The sequence below is a fragment of the Heptranchias perlo genome, chromosome 7, assembly GCF_035084215.1.
Source record: "Heptranchias perlo isolate sHepPer1 chromosome 7, sHepPer1.hap1, whole genome shotgun sequence".
NCBI classification, from domain to species: domain Eukaryota; kingdom Metazoa; phylum Chordata; class Chondrichthyes; order Hexanchiformes; family Hexanchidae; genus Heptranchias; species Heptranchias perlo.
The window spans coordinates 82,149,575-82,173,512 of record NC_090331.1 but is presented as its reverse complement, the minus strand read 5'-3'; the positions used below and the strand labels follow the sequence as shown (position 1 = coordinate 82,173,512).

Here is a 23,938-nt window from a genome sequence, read left to right as displayed (position 1 = left end):
TGTGTTGGCGAGGGGTTCACTCCCTCCCCCGGGGACTCTGTCCACCTGTGTGTTGGCGAGGGGTTCGCTCCCTCCCCCGGGGACTCTGTCCACCTGTGTGTTGGTGAGGGGTTCACTCCCTCCCCCGGGGACTCTGTCCACCTGTGTGTTGGCGAGGGGTTCACTCCCTCCCCCGGGGACTCTGTCCACCTGTGTGTTGGCGAGGGGTTCGCTCCCTCCCCCGGGGACTCTGTCCACCTGTGTGTTGGCGAGGGGTTCCCTCCCTCCCCCGGGGACTCTGTCCATCTGTGTGTTGGCGAATCACTGTACAAAACACCGAGCAGATCTCATTTCTCGCTGCCATGATTATTTGACCATCTCCTGGGCAGGTGCCGATTATCGATGGTGTGATACCTGGACTGGTTTTTGTTGTTGGACTAGATTTACCTCATTGACCCCCTCCTGCGTTCGGGATTCCTTACCTCACCCCCATTGAGGAGGCAGCATCTGGGAATTTGGTGAGGCCGCTCTACTCCCCCACGCCCCCTGGAGGGAGGAGAGAGGGTACAGAGGCAATGGGCCAAATGGGGAAAGGACAGGAATGGGACTGAGGGGGGGAGCTCTTTCAGAGAGGGGGCAGAGGGGAATGGGCCAAATGGGGAGAAGGCAGGGAAAAAGGACTGAGGGGGGAGCTCTTTCGGTGAGAGGGCACAGGAGTGAAAAACAGATGGATTCCTTCCATGCTGTGAAGTTCTATGATTCTTTGCGAGCGCTGGCAGTTGATGTCAGCAGGTTAAGAACATAAGAAATAGGAGCAGGAATAGGCCATACAGCCTCTCGTCCTGTTCAGCCATTCAATAAGATCATGGCTGATCCTCTACCTCAACTCCACTTTCCCGCCCGATCCCCATATCCCTTGGTTCCCTTAGTGGCCAAAAATCTATCGATCTCAGTCTTGAATATACTCAACGACTCAGCATCCACAGCCCTCTGGTAGAGAATTGCAAAGATTCACAACCCTTCGTGAAGAATTTTTTCCTCATCTCAATCCTAAATGGCCGACCCCTTATCTTGAGACTGTGACTTATGGTTAAGTTGACCATGGGTGCATCACAGCCAAGCCTGTGTCATTGCTGCATTTTGTGGTCAGGGTGACTGGGAACCCTGACTGCTTATGCAGGCCGCAGCCTAGATCAACAAACACTGCACCTGGGCTGCTCCTGGTCTGTAATCGTCAGGCTCAACTACTGACTGGATAAACCTGACGGGCCTGTGGACAGCCCGTTGTCCTGGTTTTACACAAATAAATATTAAACTTTGCCACCTTGTGTTGACAGGTTAAAGTTCTGCATTTAATAACCATAACTGAGTGAATCTGTGTTGCACCAGAGTAACATGCTGTTTACTAATACCTGGCTCTTCCCTATCAATAGGTTGTGTATTACTGGGTTTCCACGACAACGGCAGAAGGTGTGGAGTGAGACTTGTGGTCGGGTGGTGCTGGACCCAGAGTTTATGGTGCAGATGCTGACTGGTGTCTATCATACAATGTGAGTAGGAAGGGGTGGGGTTGATACTGTCTGTTTACTCACCTACTTATTACTGTAGTTGCCAGCAGTAAACCCTGTCTAAGGTAAGTCATTGTATTATTAAAAGTCCTTTCTCTGGCAAAGGCTGTGTTCGCTTTCAAACACTGACGTTACTACGAGGAAGTTTCCATGTTGCTGCATGGCTAAAGTTGGAGTGTAAACGTGGGGTCAGACCAGTGGCCCGACTCTTTGGGGCCGCCCCACCCCCCACCCCCCAAAACCCCCAGAAGCTCGGCAGCACTGCCCCCAACCTCAACGAGATCTCGCAGCTCGACTTTCCCTGCTCCAACTACTTCCCACGCACGCTGTTGTCGGTATTGCTGTGCCAGTGTTGTTGAGTCCCAGGGAGCAAGAGTTCACTGGCCGGTGTGGGATATTCCACGGTCACAGAATCCCAAAGCATCAGGGATGGTAGATTTGTAGCTGAGTAGTTTATTACCTTACCCACACTGTACAATGCTGCTAAGGCAAACTGCTTAAATTCATGAAGTATATTTGGATTCCTTTATTAACCTTGAGATTGGGCAGGGAGAGAGTGGGGGGGCCACTGAGAGGGCAGGGGGGGTGAGGGGTGGGGGGCCACTGAGAGGGCAGGGGGGGTGAGGGGTGGGGGGCCACTGAGAGGGCAGGGGGGGTGAGGGGTGGGGGGCCACTGAGAGGGCAGGGGGGGTGAGGGGTGGGGGGCCACTGAGAGGGCAGGAGGGGAGAAGGAGGACGACCATGACGACCCGGGGGTGGGAGAGGAGACAGTGGGAGCTATCAAAAGTTTCACTGGTACTTTTAGTGTTACTATTGGTACTGGCACTGATTCTTTTAACAGTACTGTTAATGGTAATATTGCTAATGCTATTGGTATTGTTTGTGTGTTGATGCTATTATTGCTACAGGTACTGTGGTGTTGGTACTGTTTATGGTGGTACTGTTAAAGGTATTGGTACTAGTCCTTGAATGTGTTGTCACCTCCCAAACCTGTGCCCATCTTCCCACAACTCCACTTTTGAACCTCTCCAATCAGGTTTCCCCCTGCCCCAGTACTGAAACGGCCCTAATCAAAGTCACAAATGACATCCTATGTGACTGTGACCATGGTAAACTATCCCTCCTCATCCTTCTTGACCTGTCTGCAGCCTGTGACACAGTTGACCATACCATCCTCCTCCAACGCCTCTCCTCCATTGTCCTGACAGGTGGGACTGCCCTCGCCTGATTCCATTCTTGTCTATCCAGTTGTAGCCAGAGAATCTCCTGCAATGGCTTTTCTCTCTTCCCCTGCACCATGACCGCTGGAGTCCCCCAAGGATCTATTCTTGGTCCCCTCCCCTTCCTCATCCATCTACTGCCCCTTGGCGACATCGTCTGCAGACACAGTCAGGTTCCACATGTACGCTGACGACACCCAGCTCTACCTCACCACCTGTCTCCACCGCCTGCGGTTTAGGGGTTGTGTGAATTTGGTGGTCTGGGAGTGGGGTGGGGAAATGGAGTCCGAGGAGGAGCTTGAGTTGATGGTGAATCCATCTGTCGGTAGCGGATGTTTTCTTGAAGTTTTCCTCCTTTTTATTTTTCCGCAGATACAACGGGGAGTGGGAGCTGGGCCAGGAGGCGCTGGAGGACTTGGTGTACCGGGCACAGTTAGAGCTGTACTCACAGCCATTGCTGGTAAGTGAATTACTGCATCCGAAACACAAGGATTATATCCACACCTCAGAGGGTCCCTCCCCCCTCCCCAGAGTGTCCCAGCCCTGAGAAGAGGGCATGTTGATCTGAGTGCATGTGTGCAAATAGGGGGAGGGGAGGGAGGTACTGGACAGAAGAAATTTTACCATCAAGAAATAAACACAATCCGCAACAATACTCTAGAGTGTAGTCTATTACACTAATACTCTCATACCATACTTTCTATGTTACACTAATGCTCTGCTACAGTGCTGCCTGTGTTACACTACTACTCTTGTACAGTATGGTCTGTTACACCATATTCTGGAGCAGTACAGTCTGTTACAGTAACACTCTGGTGCAGTACTGTCTGTTACATTAATACTCATACCATACTTTCAGTGTTACACTAATACTCTGATGCAGTGCTGTTTGTTACATTAATACTCTGCAATACTGTTACATTAATACTCCGGTGCAGTGTGTTACACTCATACCATACTTTTCGTGTTACACTACTCTGGCGCAGAGCTGTCGATGATACACTAATACTCTGGTGCAGTACTATCTATGTTACACATATTCTGATGCGGTACTATCTGTTACACTAATACACTCGTACCATACTTTGTGTTATACTAATGCTCTGCTACAGTGATGTCTGTGTTACACTAATACTCGTGCAGTACTGTGTGTTATACGAATACTCTGGTGCAGTATTGTCTGTTACACTAATACTCTGATGTACTGTCACATTAATATTTTGGTGCACTACTATCTTACACATGCTCTGATGCAGTACCATCTGTTAACTAATACACTCATACCATATTTTGTGTTTTACTAATGCTCTGCTGCAGTGACATCTGTTAGAGCAGCAAGATAGGGGAAGACCTGGGGAAATTTACAATACAAACAGTTGTTCAAGAACAAGTAAAAGGGAAAAGCGTAGAGCAGCAGAAAGAAAGTGTACTTTAGGCACTACAGATAAAGTGAAAACTAGAAGGCGTAAGGCGATTAACCTAGCATCAAAGCTGAAGGTCAGGCTAGGGTGTGTGGCCCAACTAAGAGTTCTATATACAAATGCACGGAGTATAAGGAATAAATTAAATGAACTACAGGTTCAAATTCAAATTGGAGGGTATGACATGATAGCTATTACTGAGACATGGCTGCAGGATGGTCAGGATTGGGAACTAAATATACCGGGTTATAAGGTCTACAGGAGAGATAGGGAAAATGGAAGAGGGGGAGGAGTAGCCTTAGTGATTAGACATGAAATCAGTTCAATGATAAAGGAGGATATAATGAGAGGTAAGCAGCCAACAGAGACCTTATGGGTTGAATTGAGAAATAGGAAAGGATCTAAGACTATAGTGGGAGTTGTGTATAGGACCCCTGGCAGCAGCTCTGAAGTGCTAGATTCTATAAATGCAGAGATTAGACAAGCGTGTAACAAAGGCATAGTAGTCTTAATGGGGGACTTTAACCTTCACATAGATTGGGGAAAGCAGACTAGCAACTGTCAGAAAGGTAGTGAATTTCTTGAGTGTGTCCGGGATAGTTTTCTACAGCAGTATGTCCTAGAAGCAACAAGGGGGCAAGCCATACTAGATTTAGTAATGAGTAATGTACCAGATTTAGTTAACAGCTTAACTGTGCGTGAACATCTATCCAATAGCGATCATAACATGATCGAGTTCAATGTAGTGTTTGAAAGGGAAAAAAAGTGAATCAGCTGCTAAGATTCTAGACTTGGGTAAGGCCAACTTCAATGGGATGAGACAGAGACAGTCCACAATAAACTGGGCAAATCTGTTAATGGGTAAAACGACTGATCAGTGGGAAATGTTTAAGGAAACATTTAACGAGATACAGAACCGGTTTATGCCCCTGAGGAGCAAGAACTCTACTTGCCAAAAAAAACAGCCATGGACAACTAAAGAGGTAAGGGATAGTATAAGACATAAGGAAAGGGCATACAAAAAGGCAAAAAATGGCACCGATCCTGGCGAATGGGAAAGATACAAAGATCAACAAAGGGTCACAAAACAGATGGTAAGAGCTACAAAAAGAGAGTATGAAAAGAAACTTGCAAGGGATATCAAAACCAATACGAAGAACTTTTATAGTTATATTAGGAAAAAGAGGGTGGTCAGGAGCAGTGTTGGCCCCTTTAAAAACTGAAAGTGGGGATATTGTCATTGACAATGGGGAAATGGCGGACATGTTGAACAATTACTTGGTGTCAGTATTTACAGTAGATAAAGAGGATAGCATGCCGGAAATCCCAAGAAATCTAATATTGAATCGGGGACAAGGACTCAATAAAATTAACACAAGTAAAGCAACAGTAATGAAGAAAATAATAGCACTAAAGAGTGACAAATCCCCAGGACCAGATGGTTTCCATCCCAGGGTTTTAAAGGAAGTAGGTGAGCACATTGCAGATGCCCTAACTATAATCTTTCAAAGTTCTCTAGATTCAGGAACTGTCACTCTAGATTGGAAAATTGCACATGTCACTCCGCTTTTTAAGAAAGGAGAGAGAGGGAAACCAGGGAATTATAGACCAGTTAGCCTAACATCTGTTCTGGGGAAATTGCTGGAGTCTATAATTAAGGATAGGGTGACTGAACACCTTGAGAATTTTCAGTTAATCAGAGAGAGCCAGCATGGATTTGTGAAAGGTGCCTGACAATCCTGATTGAATTTTTTGCAGAGGTGACTAAATGTAGTGGACAGGGGAATGTCAATGGATGTTATTTATATGGACTTCCAGAAGGCATTTGATAAGGTCCCACATAAGAGACTGTTAGCTAAGATAGAAGCCCATGGAATCGAGGGAAAAGTACGGACTTGGTTAGGAAATTGGCTGAGCGAAAGGCGACAGAGAGTAGGGATAATGGTTAGGTACTCACATTGGCAGGATGTGACTAGTGGAGTCCCGCAGGGATCTGTCTTGGGGCCTCAATTATTCACAATATTTATTAACGACTTAGATGAAGGCATAGAAAGTCTCATATCTAAGTTTGCCGATGACACAAAGGTTGGTGGCATTGTAAGCAGTGTAGATGAAAACATAAAATTACAAAGGGATATTGATAGATTAGGTGAATGGGCAAAACTGTGGCAAATAGAATTCAATGTAGACAAATGTGAGGTTATCCACTTTGGATCAAAAAAGGATAGAACAGGGTACTTTCTAAATGGTAAAAAGTTAAAAACAGTGGATGTCCAAAGGGACTTTGGGGTTCAGGTACATAGATCATTCAAGTGTCATGAACAGGTGCAGAAAATAATTAATAAGGCTAATGGAATGCTGGCCTTTATATCTAGGACTGGAGTACAAGGGGGAAGAAGTTATGCTGCAGCTATACAAAACCCTGGTTAGACCGCACCTGGAGTACTGTGAGCAGTTCTGGGCATCGCACCTTCGGAAGGACATGTTGGCCTTGGAGGGAGTGCAGCGTAGGTTTACTAGAATGATACCAGGACTTCAAGGGTTAAGTTACGAGGAGCGATTACACAAATTGGGGTTGTATTCTCTGGAGTTTCGAAGGTTAAGGGGTGATCTGATCGAAGTTTATAAGATATTAAGGGGAACTGATAGGGTGGATAGAGAGAAACTATTTCCACTGGTTGGGGATTCTAGGAGTAGGGGGCACAGTCTAAAAATTAGAGCCAGACCTTTCAGGAGTGAGGTTAGAAAACATTTCTACACACAAAGGGTGGTCGAAGTTTGGAGCTCTCTTCTGCAAATGGCAATTGATACTAGCTCAATTGCTAAATTTAAATTTGAGATAGACAGCTTTTTGGCAACCAAAGGTATTAAGGGATATGGGCCAAAGACAGGTATATGGAGCTAGATCACAGATCAGCCATGATCTTATCAAATGGCAGAGCAGGCACGAGGGGCTGAATGGCCTACTCCTGTTCCTATGTTACGCTTATACTCTGGTGCGTAACTCTGTTAGACAATACTGCACAGTATTAGTGTATTACACTAACACTCTGGTGCAGTACCGTCTATTACACTAATACACTCATACCATACTTTCTGTGTTACACTAATGCTCTGGTACAGTACTGTGACACTAATACTTTGGTGCAGTACTGTCTCACTAATACCCTGGTACAGTACTGTACCAGAGTATTAGTGTGTTACACTGATGCACTCATAACATACTTTCCACTTTACAGTAATACTCTGGCGGAGTGCTGTCTGTTACACGAATACTCTGGTCCATTACTGTGTTACACTGATACGCTGGTGCAGTACTGTCTGTTACACTAATACACATCATATTTTGTGTTATACTAATGCTTTGCTACAGTGACGTCTGTTACACCAATACTGGTACAGTAGTGTGTATTACACTAATAATACCAGTTTAAAGGGGGAGTCTAGATACAAACAGTCGAGTTGTCTGGTACTAATATGGTGTTCAGTTACATGCCTTGGTGCGATATCGATGGAGTGTAGTTCCTTATTGATCTACATTCTCCGTTCCCACCTTTACTTTGGTTTTGTTTTCTACAGGTCGCTAATGCGATGAAGAGCTCGTTACCCTTCGATGCTCCTGATATTTCGAAAGTGGGGCGGAGGTGTCTGCAGGTGGAGGTCACGCCAACAGCACCTAGGATATCTCGTACCGCCATCACCACTGCGTCAATACGAAGGCACCGCTGGAAGAGAGAAGGTAAGCAGCTGGAAAAATCCTCGTCTTTGATGTTCGAGCTACTTTTGTTACAAAACATTTGTTCCCCAACACGCGCTCGTTTCCTGCAGTCTGTTTTTTATCAAATCAAAAATGGTAATGCTGTGCTTCTACCGTTAAACACTCCAAACTCCGCTTCCTTTCAATTTAAAACCAAAACAAACCAAGTGCAGGCGCAGGCCCCTCCGGTCAGTGCAGGCGCAGGCCCCTCCGGTCAGTGCAGGCGCAGGCCCCTCCGGTCAGTGCAGGCGCAGGCCCCTCCGGTCAGTGCAGGCGCAGGCCCCTTGGACGGTATGAGGTTGTGTTCTGGATCTGCGGGTTTGGCTCTGTCTGATGTCAACATTACCATTGTTTTGAGCTGTCTGTCAACTTTCCCCGTTGCTGTCTGTTTTGTTGTCTCTTTCTCTGTACTGTGTTATCTTCACGCTGCCTTTTCCTTGTGGCTTGCAACAGGCCCAGCTGGATGGGGAAACACTAAATGTTTTGTGTTGAATCCCAGATTGTGTTGACTTCACAATTGATGCTGAGTCAAACGACCCCACCTCCCCAGCCCGTGACCCGTCTGAATTGGCCGGAGAGCGCAAGAGGAATGGGGAGGGGACGCGAATATCCCCCGGGCGCATTCTGCAGGAACCGGCGTCTATGACAACGGCAGAGGGTAGGCCAGAGATGAGGAGGCAGAGATCAGTGAGGATGCTGGAAGACAGCCGAGGCTCTTTGTCCCCAAGCAGGGCCTTTTTTCATCCCAGTGCCTGTATCCACTATCCCAGGGTGTATTAACGCATTCCCCCTTTGCTAGCAGCCGGTCAGGTAGTATCATTCATGTACTGTGCTGTGCCGGGCCGGATCCTCTGTTTACAAACGTGCATTCTGCTGCTGTGATGACAAAGCATGGCGAAGGGCAATCCAACAGGCTGACCGCTCGGCTTCGAAGGCTGTCCGATGGGGCTGTGCTCGTTGACTGCCATCTGCATGTTCTTGCTCCCGCATCTCATCCCCCACCCTTCATCCTGCCTGTTCATTCGGGGAGTTCTCGGATTGCTGAAACAACTCCCTCTAATGCGTCTTTCCATTGCAGTTCCTCACAACTGGATGCTTCACCCCTCAACATCGCTGCTGTTCCTTTATCATTTGCAACGAGGAATTGAAGCAAAACTACTGAGAACATTTTGTTTAAATAAAACACAAATGCTGGAAGTGCTGTGTGGAGCCAGTGAGCTCCCCCCAATCCTAAACTGTTCCTGTTCTCGCTCACCCCCTCCCTCCCTTGCCCCCACCCTCTACTGGGGGCATCAGAGCTGATCCTCACCCAGAAACCACACAATCACTATCTAGCTGGGTTCACTAGACAGTGATCAGGGGTAGGGACCCTGGCTGATTTCCCTCTCTCCATTCCAGGGGTCAGTGGACAGTGATCAGGAGCAGGGACCCTAGCTGATTTCCCCCACTCTCTAACCCAGGGTTCACTGAGGCCAATAGCTGTGACCCTGAGATCAGCAGAGTCCATAGTTGGTGAAACCCAGGTCTTTACTGATCTGTGTCTGGTTCAACCACTCGATAAATGCAGCTTGTAGCAACCGACAGAAACAAAATGTGTCAGGAGACCAGGAAAGGCGGGGAAACCTTGGCAGGGGGGTTACATTACACCGAGCCGCCACCTGATTGGTCGGGTGCACGGAGCCCCCTTTGTTGAGTTTTTTTGGGGAGGGGGTTTGGGATGACACGGAAATAACTTTTAAAAACCTAGATTTAATTATATTCCTCAGAATTTATTTCAAATGCCACTGACTTTGACTTTGATCCTCATTATATAAAAGTGGTGATTGGTGGTAAGTTTAAAAGCAGATGTTACACTGTCGACCTGTGCTGGGGATGTCTGAGCAGGAGTGTTATCAAAGCTGCAGCCTGCTCTGGTTTGAATTCCTTTACTGGGTGCAGTGGGAGTCTGTCGCTGGATGTGGAGGCTGCAGTGTCCATACTTTGGCACTGAATGCTTCGCTGCATGGCTGTGTGTGCTTCTCTTGCTGTGCTGTGTGCTTAATTTAGACTGTTTGAATGCTGAGCAGCAAGGGCGGAGTATGTAACTGGTCAAGAGGAGAGTGCTGGATTGCTTTAGCTTACCTCACTGACAGATGGAGCGAAACAAAGTTGAATTGAATGCGTTTGATCAGATGTTAATGAAGTTTTGAAGATTCGTTGTCTTGCAGTCCTCACAGTGACTATCTTAAAATCAAAATGTAGCTGAGTGCTTACATTGAGTTCAGATTATCTGCACTGCAGTGTCAGCTCGAGAGGAAATGTTCTGTTTGTGTGTCGGGTGTAATGAAAAGGACTGGACATTTTAATGCAAGCAAAACCCTTCGGAAATGTCTGATTTTTAACTCCCACCTCAAAAGGTAGAGTGTGCTCTCAACTCAGAAATCATTTCCCTTATGTCCATGATGTCACTAAGGCTCCTTAACCTAAAAGAGGTGAAATAATACCCCTCGGAATAGGGTCTCTGCTGGAGGAGAACCTGGGCAATAATTCAATGAGAAATGGCCAGAGTGGATGAGTGGGGATTCCCTGCCTCACAAACCTCCTCAGCTCCTTGTTTAATGTCATAGATGAAGTAGGTTGTGGAACTACCTGTGAAATAGTTTATTTGGACTTCCAGAAAACTTGTAATGAAGTTCCACATGAAAGGCTATAAATTAAACATTTATTTGAGTAAAAGAACAAACTTGCATTTATATAGCGCCTTTCACAACCTCAGGATGTCCCAAAGTACTTTACAGCCAATTAAGTACTTTTGAAGTTGTAATGTGGGGAAATGCAGCAGCCAATTCGTGCACAGCAAGCTCCCACCAACAGCAATGTGATAACCAGATAATCTGTTTTAGTGATGTTCGTTGAGGGATAAATATTGGTCAGGACCCCAGGGAGAACTCCCCTGCTCTTCTTTGAATAGTGCCATGGGATCTTTTACATTCACCTGAGGGGGCAGACGGGGCCTTATCTGAAAGGCGACCTCCGACAGTGCAGTACTGCCCAGGAATGTCAGCCTGGATTATGGGCTCAAATCTCTGGAGCGGGACTTGAACCCACAATCTTCTGATTCAAACATGAGGCTGCTTAAAAAACAGGCTGAGAGTGCATGTGAGGGGTGTAATGTCAGACTGGTGGGAGGGGTTGAGTGGAGTCCTGCGGGTTCAGTGCTTGGACCCTTGTGGTTACTAATTGACATAAACTAACCAACTGTGAACTTGTCAAATTTGCTAATGAGACTAAAATAGGGAGAGCAGTAGAGATAGAGGGTGCAGCCAGAGATTTACAGGATGGAGATTTAGCACTGAGCAATAGCAAGTATTATGAGTAGATCAAAAATGAACACATCCCCATGACCCTTCTCTGCAACCTCTCTGGAACTTCAATGTGGGGGCCAAAACTGGACCCGGTTAGGTGGTGCGTACCAAGATTCTAATTAACCCTGAGTGATCGCCTTTACCTCCAACCTTCTTTTTTTTTGCCACCTCACATTGTGGCCTTTAGTGACGTCAGTGTCCACTGATTCCCTTTCAGCTCAATTATGTGCAATGGGCGCCCGTACCTAAATCAGCTTTATAACTTACTAATCAACTCCTCGGAGTATCAACCACTCAATGATCCCCTGCTCAAAACCATGGATAAATGTCACTCGGCCGAATCTGAACCCTTCCCGTTAATAACCGCTCTCAATCCGTCACAATCAATGACATCCCATAGCCATCCGTGCGGAGCTGTATCAGGAGTTCTGTAGAAATCCAAATCGACACCACCCGCTGAGCTTCTTTCATCGTGTGTTGGGACTACTGAGTATCAGGGACTTGAACAAACCCCCTCCTCAAAATACACAGGTCATTGTAAGCGGGAGCCAGCTGTTCCGCTGCAGTTAGGTAGGTGAATGAGGATTGAACCTGTGACGTTGCTGTTGCTCACCAAACAGCCTACTTCTCAACTGCCCCATTTTATCCAGGACCCCAACAATAAATCGCACTGCTTGGGAGAGGTCATTCATTAGACCCCAAAACCAGTTGTGGAGAAAACGACTCTCCCGTACCGAGTCCGGCCTGGACTCACCCCCCACCCCCATTCAGCAGCCGACGGGCCGAGAGATTCATTGAACCCTGCACACTCTCTGAGCCACGATGGTGGAGATGGGAGACGCACCGACCGAAACACACACATCTCTTTAACCCCCTTCACTATCTCTGCTCGCCATACCGGTGAAGCCAATGATATGTGGGCCGGCCACAGACAGCAGAGCACCCTCTGCAGTTCATGAATACTGGGCACAAGGTTAGATTGGTTTTGCCACTACATATACATTTAATCACTGTCCTCGGGGGAGAGGAGATAAAAAATCTACTCAAGTTGACTTCAAGCCTGCTGATGGAAGCTTGGCAATGAGTCAGCACTCTGGCAGATTTGGTGACCCAATACCTGGGTTAGGCAGAGTCTCAGTCCCCCTGAGTGGGCACTAGTGGCGATTGACTAGCTGGCCTGGCTCGTTGATGGAACCTATCGCTGGGGGCTGGGATTCTACCCACCTGGCTCCTGGGTGCTTCTAGGCTGATGGTGAGAAGCTCACCAGTGTTGTGTGTGGTATGGCGTATGGTTTTAGTTAGACTCCAGCAGCATCCTGTGCACATTTTGGCATCTCTAACTCTTGGCTGTTGCCAGCCTGTGCCTAAACTGTCTGGACTGAGATGAGGGAGAGGGATTGTCCCTAAGAGTCAGTGTGTGCATTCCATGCCAGGCAAACAAACACTACATCTGTAGACTCTGATACCTTGGTCTGGAGACTCAAACATGGTGTCAGATATCTGGCTAACCAAACAAAACAGGAGCCACATTTCATTTATGTGAACTCTGCATTTGCCATGAAACAGCTAGCTTGTGGAGTGGCTCAAGATCGGGTATGCCCTGGTTTGATCGGGTGCCTCGGGAGGGCCAAGCCTATTTTATTCTGCCTGTGATGCCCCCACTCTCCTTGTGCATCCCCGATTTTTGTTTGCTCCACCACTGGTGGCAGTGCCTTCAGCTGCCTAGACCCTAAGCTCTAGAATTCCCTCCCTAAATCTCTCCACCTCTCAATCTCTCTCCCCTCCTTAAGATGCTCCTTAAAACCTACCTCTTCGATCAAGCTTTTGGTCATCTGTCCTAATATCTCCATGTGGCTCGTTGTCACGTTTTGTCTGATCGTTTCTGTGAAGCGCCTTGGGACGTTTTACTATGTTAAAGGCACAAGTTGTTGTTGTATTGTCAGACCCATGAACTATTTTTAACTTCATAACTGGATGTACAGCTATTCCTAATGCCAAGCCATTACCTTCCTGATGGAACATAGGAAGAGGAGTAGGCCATTCAGCCCATCAGGTCTGTTCTGCCATTCACTTATATCGTGGCTGATCTGTACCTCAACTTCATTTACTCACCTTAGCTTCATATCCCTTCCTAGCCTTGCACAACAAAAATCTGTTGCTCTCAGTCTTGAAAATTTCAATTGACCCCCAGCATCCATACCCTTTTGGAGAAGAGAGTTCCAGATTTCCACTACCCTTTATGTGAAAAAATGTTTTCTGATTTCCCTCCTGAAGGATCTATCCTTGGTCCCCTCCTCTTCCTCATCTACATGCTGCGCCTCGGCGACATTATCCGAAGACATGGAGTCGGGTTCCACATGTACGCAGATGACCCGTAGCTCTACCTCACCAGCTCTCGACCCTTCCACTGCCTCTGATTTGTCACACTACTTGTCCTTCATCCAGTATTGGATGAACAGAAATTTACTAAAATTAAATATTGGGAAGACTGAAGCCATTGTCTTTGCTGCCCGCCACAAACTCTGTTCCCTAGTCGCCGATTCCATCCCTCTCCCTGGCCACTGTCTGAGGCTGAACCAGACTGTTCGCAACTGTGGCGTCCTGAGCTGAGCTTCCGACCCCATATCCTCTCCGTCACCATAAACCGTCCACTTCCACCTTCGTAACATCACCCGTCTCCGGCCCTGCCTCCGCTCGTTTGCTGCTGAAACCCTCATCCATACTTTTAATACCTCCATACTTGAATCTTCCAATGCTCTCCTGGTCGGATTACCACCTTGCACCCTCTGTAAACTTGAGCTCATCCAAAACTCTGCCCGTAACCTAACTTGCACCAAGTCCCGTTTATCCATCACCCCTGTGCCCAAGGTCACCTCCCGGTCCAGCAATGCCTTGAATTTAAAATTCTCATCCTCATGTTCAAATTTCTCCATGGCTTTGCCCCTCCTTGTCTCCCTAACCTCCTCTAGCCCTACAACCCTGTGAGAAGTCTGTGTTCCTCCAATTCTGGCCTCTTGCACATCCCAGACTTCCTTCGCCCCACCATTGGCAGCTGTGCCTTCCGCTGCCTCGGCCCTTACCTCTGGAATTCCCTCCCTCAATCTCTCCTTTAAGGCGCTCCTTAAAACCTGCCTTAGACCAAGTATTAGGTCACCTGTCCTAATATCCAGTTATGTGTCTGATAACGCTCCTGTGAAGCTCCTTCGGACGTTTAACTACGTTAAAGGTGCTACATAAATGCAAGTTGTGTGTGTATATGTGAGGGACCGAGTGCTGGGGTTTGTGGTGTGTGTGTGAGGGACCGAGTGCTGGGGTTTGTGGTGTGTGTGTGAGGGACCGAGTCCTGGGGTTTGTGGTGTGTGTGAGTGAGGGACCGAGTGCTGGGGTTTGTGGTGTGTGTGTGTGTGTGTGTGTGTGTGTGTGTGTGTGAGGGACCGAGTGCTGGGGTTTGTGGTGTGTGTGTGTGTGAGGGACCGAGTGCTGGGGTTTGTGGTGTGTGTGTGTGTGAGGGACCGAGTGCTGGGGTTTGTGGTGTGTGTGTGTGAGGGACCGAGTGCTGGGGTTTGTGGTGTGTGTGTGTGTGAGGGACCGAGTGCTGGGGTTTGTGGTGTGTGTGTGTGAGGGACCGAGTGCTGGGGTTTGTGGTGTGTGTGTGTGTGAGGGACCGAGTGCTGGGGTTTGTGGTGTGTGTGTGTGTGAGGGACCGAGTGCTGGGGTTTGTGGTGTGTGTGTGTGTGAGGGACCGAGTCCTGGGGTTTGTGGTGTGTGTGTGAGGGACCGAGTGCTGGGGTTTGTGGTGTGTGTGTGAGAGACCGAGTGCTGGGGTTTGTGGTGTGTGTGTGTGAGGGACCGAGTGCTGGGGTTTGTGGTGTGTGTGAGAGACCGAGTGCTGGGGTTTGTGGTGTGTGTGGGAGGGACCGAGTCCTGGGGTTTGTGGTGTGTGTGAGGGACCGAGTGCTGGGGTTTGTGGTGTGTGTGTGAGGGACCGAGTCCTGGGGTTTGTGGTGTGTGTGTGAGGGACCGAGTCCTGGGGTTTGTGGTGTGTGTGTGTGTGAGGGACCGAGTGCTGGGGTTTGTGGTGTGTGTGTGTGTGAGGGACCGAGTGCTGGGGTTTGTGGTGTGTGTGTGTGTGAGGGACCGAGTGCTGGGGTTTGTGGTGTGTGTGTGTGTGAGGGACCGAGTGCTGGGGTTTGTGGTGTGTGTGTGTGAGGGACCGAGTGCTGGGGTTTGTGGTGTGTGTGTGTGAGGGACCGAGTGCTGGGGTTTGTGGTGTGTGTGAGGGACCGAGTGCTGGGGTTTGTGGTGTGTGTGAGGGACCGAGTCCTGGGGTTTGTGGTGTGTGTGTGAGGGACCGAGTGCTGGGGTTTGTGGTGTGTGTGTGAGGGACCGAGTGCTGGGGTTTGTGGTGTGTGTGTGTGTGAGGGACCGAGTGCTGGGGTTTGTGGTGTGTGTGTGAGGGACCGAGTCCTGGGGTTTGTGGTGTGTGTGTGTGTGTGAGGGACCGAGTGCTGGGGTTTGTGGTGTGTGTGAGGGACCGAGTGCTGGGGTTTGTGGTGTGTGTGTGTGTGAGGGACCGAGTGCTGGGGTTTGTGGTGTGTGTGAGGGACCGAGTGCTGGGGTTTGTGGTGTGTGTGTGAGGGACCGAGTGCTGGGGTTTGTGGTGTGTGTGAGGGACCGAGTGCTGGGGTTTGTGGTGTGTGTGTGAGGGACCGAGTCCTGGGGTTTGTGGTGTGTGTGTGAGGGACCGAGTGCTGGGGTTTGTGGTGTGTGTGTGAGGGACCGAGTGCTGGGGTTTGTGGTGTGTGTGTGAGGGACCGAGTGCTGGGGTTTGTGGTGTGTGTGAGGGACCGAGTGCTGGGGTTTGTGGTGTGTGTGTGAGGGACCGAGTGCTGGGGTTTGTGGTGTGTGTGTGAGGGACCGAGTGCTGGGGTTTGTGGTGTGTGTGTGAGGGACCGAGTCCTGGGGTTTGTGGTGTGTGTGTGTGTGAGGGACCGAGTGCTGGGGTTTGTGGTGTGTGTGTGAGGGACCGAGTCCTGGGGTTTGTGGTGTGTGTGTGTGTGTGAGGGACCGAGTGCTGGGGTTTGTGGTGTGTGTGAGGGACCGAGTGCTGGGGTTTGTGGTGTGTGTGTGTGTGAGGGACCGAGTGCTGGGGTTTGTGGTGTGTGTGAGGGACCGAGTGCTGGGGTTTGTGGTTTGAGTGTGAGAACATAAGAAGTAGGAGAAGGCCATATGACTCCTTGAGTCTGCTCCACCATTCGTTAAGATCATGGCTGATCTTCAACCTCAACTCCCTTTCCTGCCCGATCCCCATATTCCTTGATTCACCTATAGTCCAAAAATCTGTGTCTCAGCCTTGAATATATTCAATGACTCAGCATCCACAGCTCTCTGGGGTAGAGAATTCCAAAGATTCACAATCCTCTGAGTGAAGAAATTCTTCCTCATCTCAGTCTTAAATGGCCAACCCCCTATCCTGAGACAATGCCCTCTAGTTCTAGACTCTCCAGCCAGGGGAAACAACCTCTCAGCATCTACCCTGGGAAGCTCCCTCAGAATCTTGTCTGTTTTAATGAGATCACCTCTCATTCTTCTAAACTCCGGAGAGTATAGGTCCATTCTACTCAACTGTAGCAAGACTTCCTTACTCTTGTACTCCAACCCCTTGCAATAAAGGCCAACATGCCATTTACCTTCCAGTGGCTTGCGTACCTGGATGCTAACTTTGTGTTTCTTGTACGAGGACACCCAAATCCCTCTGAACACCAACATTTAATAATTTCTCACCATTTAAAAAAATATTCTGTTTTTCTATTCTTCCTACCAACGTGAATAATCTCACATTTCCCCACATTATACTCCATCTGCCACCTTCTTGCCCACTCACTTAACCTGTCTATATCCCTTTGCAGACACTGTGACCTCCTCACAGCTTACTTTCCAACCTAGCTTTGTATCGTCAGCAAATTTGGATACTTAACACTCTGTCTCTTCATTTAAGTTATTAATATAGATTTTAATAGCTGAGGCCCAAGCACGATCCTTGTGACACCCCACGAGTTACAGTCTGCCAACATGAAAATGACCCGTTTATCCCTACTTTTTTTCTGTCCGATAACCAATCCTCTCTCCATGCTAATATTTACCCCCAACCCCATGAGCCCTTATCTTGTGTAACAACCTTTTATGTGGCACCTTATCGAATGCCTTTTGAAAATTCAAATGTACAACATCCACTGGTTCCCCTTTATCTACCCTGCTAGTTACATCCTCAAAAAAACTTCAATAGGTTTGTCAAACACGATTTCCATTTCATAAAACCATGTTGACTCTGCCTAATCATATTATGATTTTCTAAGTGCCCTGTTACCACTTCCTTAATAATGGATTCCAGCATTTTCCCGACGACTGATGTCAGGCCAACTGGCAACCTTGTTCCCTGTTTTCTCTCTCCCTCCTTTCTTGAATAGCGGGCTTACATTTGCTACCTTCCAATCTGCTGGGACTGTTCTAGAATCTAGGGAATTTTGGAAGATCATAACCAATGCATCCACTATCTCTGCAGCCACCTCTTTTAGAACCCTCGGATGTAGGCCATCAGGTCCAGGGATTTATCAACTTTTAGTCCTATTACTTTTTCTCTACTGATATTAATTACTTTAAGTTCTTCACTCTCATTTACTCCTTGGTTCCCCACTATTTCTGGTGTGATTTTTTTTGTGTGTGTGTGTGTCTTCTACTGTGAAGACAGATACAAAATACTTGTTTAACGTCTCTGCCATTTCCTGATTCCCCATTATAATTTCTCCTGCTTCAGCCTCTGAGGGACCAGTGTTTACTTTTGCTAATCTCTTCCTTTTTACATCCTTGTAGAAGCTCTTACAATCTGTTTCTATATTTCTTGCTAGTTTACTTTCATATTCTATTTTCTCTCATCAATTTGGGACTAGCTTAGTGGTATAAACTGGGCGACATGGACATGTTGGGCCGAAGGGCCTGTTTCCATGTTGTAAACTTCTATGATTCTAATTTTTTGGTTGTCCTTTGCTGGTTTCTAAAATTCTCCCAATCCTCAGGCTTACTACTCTCCTTCGCAACATTACAAGCCTCTTTCTTTCAACCTAATACTATCCTTAAGTTCTTTAGTTAGCCACACTTTTCCCGTGGAGTTTTTATTTCTCAATGGAATGTATATTCGTTGAGAATATTGAAATATTTCTTTAAATGTTTGCCATTGCTTATATACCATATTTTTAATTTAATTTCCCATTCTATCTTGGGAACTTGCCCCTCATACCTATGTATTTGGCTTTATTTAAGTTTAAGACTCTAGTTTCTGATTTAAGCATGTCACTCTTAAACTTGGGAACTGAGTGCTGGGGTTTGTGGTGTGTGTGTGTGTGTGAGGGACCGAGTGCTGAGGTTTGTGGTGTGTGTGTGTGTGAGGGACCGAGTGCTGGGGTTTGTGGTGTGTGTGTGAGGGACCGAGTGCTGGGGTTTGTGGTGTGTGTGTGTGTGAGGGACCGAGTGCTGGGGTTTGTGGTGTGTGTGTGTGTGAGGGACCGAGTGCTGGGGTTTGTGGTGTGTGTGTGAGTGAGGGACCGAGTGCTGGGGTTTGTGGTGTGTGTGTGAGGGACCGAGTGCTGGGGTTTGTGGTGTGTGTGTGTGTGAGGGACCGAGTGCTGGGGTTTGTGGTGTGTGTGTGAGGGACCGAGTGCTGGGGTTTGTGGTGTGTGTGTGTGTGAGGGACCGAGTGCTGGGGTTTGTGGTGTGTGTGTGTGTGAGGGACCGAGTGCTGGGGTTTGTGGTGTGTGTGTGAGGGACCGAGTGCTGGGGTTTGTGGTGTGTGTGTGTGTGTGAGGGACCGAGTGCTGGGGTTTGTGGTGTGTGTGTGTGTGTGAGGGACCGAGTGCTGGGGTTTGTGGTGTGTGTGAGGGACCGAGTGCTGGGGTTTGTGGTGTGTGTGAGAGAGACCGAGTGCTGGGGTTTGTGGTGTGTGTGTGAGGGACCGAGTGCTGGGGTTTGTGGTGTGTGTGTGTGAGGGACCGAGTGCTGGGGTTTGTGGTGTGTGTGTGAGGGACCGAGTGCTGGGGTTTGTGGTGTGTGTGTGTGTGTGAGGGACCGAGTGCTGGGGTTTGTGGTGTGTGTGTGTGAGGGACCGAGTGCTGGGGTTTGTGGTGTGTGTGTGTGTGTGAGGGACCGAGTGCTGGGGTTTGTGGTGTGTGTGTGTGTGAGGGACCGAGTGCTGGGGTTTCTGGTGTGAGAGTCTTGATTCTGTGGCTTTTTCCTGGGAAATTCCATTGACTGTTACTTCTGGCGCGTGTGTAATCTGTCCTTTCCGTTTGTTTCACAGATCTGAACGGTGCTAACAAGGGAGAGGAGACCGTCCACTTTACCGACGCCGACGAGGGATTCTCATCGGGGGCCTCCAGTAGCAGTCAGCCAAGTGGGTCCAAGAGCAGCAGCCTGAAGAAAGGTCCCAGCAGCCTGATAGGCAAAGACAAAGACAAAGACCAGACGGTGCTGTCCAAGGCCGAGGGGCCGGCTGAGATTAGCAGGGACACGGGTGGTCGCAAGCTGCCGCCAGCCTGCCCTGCCACAGACGCCATGGAGCTGACTCCTGTGAAGAAACACCTGATGATTGCGAGTGGTCAGCCAGTGCCTAAAGCAGCAGCTGTTGGCATGGTGCGGACGGCCAGCACCTCCTCCACCAAATCCTACGATCGGGTGAACGGGAGCCAGGCCCCGGACGGGGGTTCCAATCTGGCTCTCGGTAACACCAACAGGTTTTCGACCATCAGCCTCCAAGAGGAGCGGCTGGGCCGAGGTGGTGAGGGCAAGGACCTGCTCTCCCCGGGAGCTCCTCTTACCAAACAATCCCGCTCACCCAGCTTTAACATGCAGCTCATTTCCCAGGTGTAGGCAGTCACTGCCCCTTCTCCCCAATCACTACTGTGGGGGAATCCTTTTTTAACTCCATTCCCTGTGGGAGGTGACCCCCGCCACCCCAATCTCACCCTGTTTAATTCCAAGTGATGATTATTGTGAAGGGGAAAAAAACTATTTTGTACTGGAAGAGCAATAAAAGAGCCTGTAGGAAGTGGGCTGTGCAGCATCACGTGTTCCCGTGCAGCGTCGTGTTCCCAAGTCACGTGTTCCCACGCAGCATTGCGTGTTCCCACGTCACGTATTGCCACGTCTTGTTCCCGCGTCACGTGTTCCCATGCAGCCCTTTCCCTTCTTCGTCTTCGGGTGATGTGCAATCTATTTGATGCCAGTCCTGACTCAGGAGATTCGCTGGAACTGACCGTCATTATGGTCCATTTCAATCAGACCTTCCATTGCAGGCAATCTGCAGCCGGGCACTGACCGTCTCTCCCACAGCCTCCTACTGAGCCTCCCTCCCACAGCCTGGCACTGACCGTCTCTCCCACAGCCTCCTACTGAGCCTCCCTCCCGCAGCCTACCCCATTTCTTCAGAACACACTTCGCTGCTTTCAGAGAGGCCCAAACATTCTTTTGCTCATGCTGACTGGAATACCTTTTATTAAAGGAAAGAAAGCAGAAAATGTCTCTCGCCAAAGAAAGATTGTATTACCACATGCTGGGAGCGACTCTATAAAGGAGCACTGAGAAACACGGAGCAGGGAACGTCTATAAATGAGCACTGAGAAACTCAGGGAGCATCTCTAAAGGAGCACTGAGAAACATGGAGCATCTCTAAAGGAGCACAGAAACGCAGCGAGCAGGGAGCGTCTCTAACAGCACTAAGAAGCATAGGGAGAGTCTCTAAAGGAGCACTGAGCAGGGAGCGTCTATAAAGCTGATTGAGACTCTCTGCTCGCTGAGTTGATCTGTAAAGCACTTAGAGCAGAGTGTGTATAACTGAGTGATCTCAGACCCACTCTCCGCTAAACTCCCTGCCCTTTGGGAAAAGCCCCTCTTAGCATTTGATAAGCTGTCACCTTGCGATGTGTACGATCAGTATTGAGTTGGAGTAGTTATTTGTGTACAGCTAAGTGACACAGTTAACTTGAACCCTACAAAGTGTGGCAGATGGTAAAAGGCCTCACCCTCCCTTGTAGCTGTTTACTGTTCGCCACTGGTTCACTTTGTTCCGTGTCATGTGATCGATTAGGTGGTGCTCCTGCTGGTTGAGAAGGGCTGGTTCTTTGACTCTCCCAAACCCTGTGAATTCACACCCTGTCATAAATGGTCATCTGTGCACTAGGGCTGGGGTTTGTAGCGTTAAGCGTGGAACGTCCATGCAGAGCTGGGGACACAGTCAGGACTCTTCATAAAACAGCAACAAGACTTTCCTTTCATCCTGCCTCCTATTTTATTCTCTAATTTCTCCTTTGCTGCAGATACTGACTACACTGGGGCACTGGCCCCTGGTCTGTGTCTCTGCGTGTATGTACATACATGTCATACTGATGGACAATCGCTGACACATGATTTTCATACACACTTGCTCCAGGGTCCCTGGGTGGTGACCCCTGACTGTGTTCAGCACAAACCAGCCCTGCGCATTAACTCAGACCATCACCGTGGGCTTGGAGCTGATTGTTACGGAGGGTCTGATGGTGATCTTACTTTATTGGGGGTCTTTAGTGTTTCTGGCTATCTGAGCAGAGCCTGATTCACTGGATATAAAACAAATCATTCCACCTTGTACCTGATTCGTTATAAAAAGCTACAGTGGATGCCTCGTCCTGGTGAAAAGCTGGCCCTCAAATCTAACCCCAGTGTTCTTCCGGTTATCAGGGATCGGCGTGCCCCCGGAGTCCAGCTATCCAGGATCGGAGTGCCCCCGGAGTCAAGGCTCTTACCTGTTTGCATTTCCTGGGATTGCCTGGAGTCCCTCGGGATGTGAAGCTGTCCTGGGCCGTAGCAGCAACAGGCTCGGTACAGACATCTTAATGGGGGGGAAGACAGCTTTCCCAGGCCAGGTACAAGGGTCGAGTCTCTGTGTAAACCCCTGGGCCAGCAACAAGGGTCCAGTCTCTGTATAAATCCCTGAATCAGGTACAAGGGTCTAGTCTCTCTATTAACCCCTAGGTCAGGTACAAGGGTCCAATCTCTTTATTAACCCCTGGGTCAGGTACAAGGATCTGGCCCATGTTCCTATGACCAGTTTCTGTATAAACCCTCAGACCAGGTACTGAGGGCTGCTGATGTCTGAGATTCGGCTGGGAGTTTTATCGGTTTCTCTCCGTGTCTTTCTGCTCATCGAACATTCACTGACTGAAACGTGTGTTGTAAATTCAGGTCAGGCACGAAGACCGTAGCAGCTTTCAACCTAAGAAGCAGCCTGAGCTCCAACGCCCAGGTTTGGCGTATCCTCATGGGCCTCTCTCCTCAGGACCCGTGCTCCACCCTCCCCGTGAAAGAATGTTTGGGATCCTTGGGACATACGACCTCACTGCCTCTCCCACTGAGTACACTGCCAGGCCGATTTGTACAGGCTGCTTCCAGTTTGGAGACCAACAGTGATGGAGCAGAAAGACCTGAATGTTGCTGAGCAGGTGTGGGTGGAATCACTGCCTCTCATGTTGATGTTTGAAGGACACAAACTTGGATTTGATTGGGCTGCAGCCTAGCTTTCACAGGCACTGGGATCAATTCTTGGTGAATGTAGTTTAGCTGTAACTGATATTGGGGTATAAATACAAATGATTTTTTGCACATTTTGATTTTACATTCAGTCATGGGCTGGGTGCATGATGGCCCTGGTTTGAGCTGTCCTTTCATGTTATAATCATGTTTCACAAGTGTCCAAAGTGAGAGGCTGTGTGAGCTGGTTACCCAGGAGCTCTGTTAGTTCCAGGAGATTCTGCAGCCTCTAGCTCCTGTCCATTCGAGCGACAATGAGCTGTTGAATTTGGGTTTAACCTGGCTGGTAACAGGATGGTGTCCATTTAACAGCGGCCAGTTAGCTCCCCGCCACCACAGAAGTGGGAACAGTTGCGGAGCTGTGGGACCTGCAGGTTTTCAACCCATCTCTGCAAATTTAAACTGTTGCATTTGTTTGGTCTTCAGTCTTGGTGCTTGTGAACAAAAATCAATAAAAGTATTTCTTTGACCCAAAGAATGTTCTGCTGAAGTGAGTCCAGTGAGATTAGAGAGATGGATCTTACTGGAGTGTGTGTGTGTGTGTCTATCTAACTGCTGACTTCACTGGGAGACGTGGGGAGTGGGAGAGGAAAGTTACACCCCTTCCCCAACCCTGTATCTTAACTGAAGTGATGAGCAGCCAGACCCCACCCCTCCCAGAATCCCCACTTTTCTAAGGGCCTGTAGATTATGTCCAGACCAGAATGTTCCTGTGTTCCCGAGAGATGCTCAGCGACTGGGTGCTGTCTGTGAATGAAGGAGTGAGTGGCATCTAGTGGGAATTCAGGTGTTGACGGTTTGATTGGTGCATGTAAACCTGTCATTCTTTGAACAAACAGCTTTTTTAAATTAAAAATTAACTATACTGTTAATGTAAGAGATGTGAATGTGATCTCAATACTGTAAATACCTGTCACAGATTAAAGATTTTAAATGTGTAAATACAGATGTATAAACATTCAGATCAGTCTGCAATGCAGAGAAATTATCTATCTGTAATCTCAGTACCTGGAATAAATACTGTGCTGTTTCTGGA

At 48.5% G+C, this 23,938-nt stretch overlaps 1 protein-coding gene across 2 annotated transcripts in view; it reads left to right on the top strand.

Annotated features, from left to right (window-relative positions):
* The window catches only part of LOC137323908 (hyccin 2-like), a 49,066-nt gene extending 25,128 nt beyond the window's left edge, over nucleotides 1–23,938 (top strand). Inside the window, exons 7-11 of one of the 2 annotated variants that reach the window (XM_067987986.1) lie at nucleotides 1,413–1,529; nucleotides 3,140–3,227; nucleotides 7,768–7,927; nucleotides 8,445–8,603; nucleotides 19,640–23,938. In XM_067987986.1, the coding sequence (XP_067844087.1) occupies nucleotides 1,413–1,529; nucleotides 3,140–3,227; nucleotides 7,768–7,927; nucleotides 8,445–8,603; nucleotides 19,640–20,208 (1,093 nt within the window). In that variant the 3' untranslated portion in view covers nucleotides 20,209–23,938. The remainder of the gene's footprint in view (nucleotides 1–1,412; nucleotides 1,530–3,139; nucleotides 3,228–7,767; nucleotides 7,928–8,444; nucleotides 8,604–19,639) is intronic. The other variant, XM_067987987.1, reaches the window with a different exon arrangement.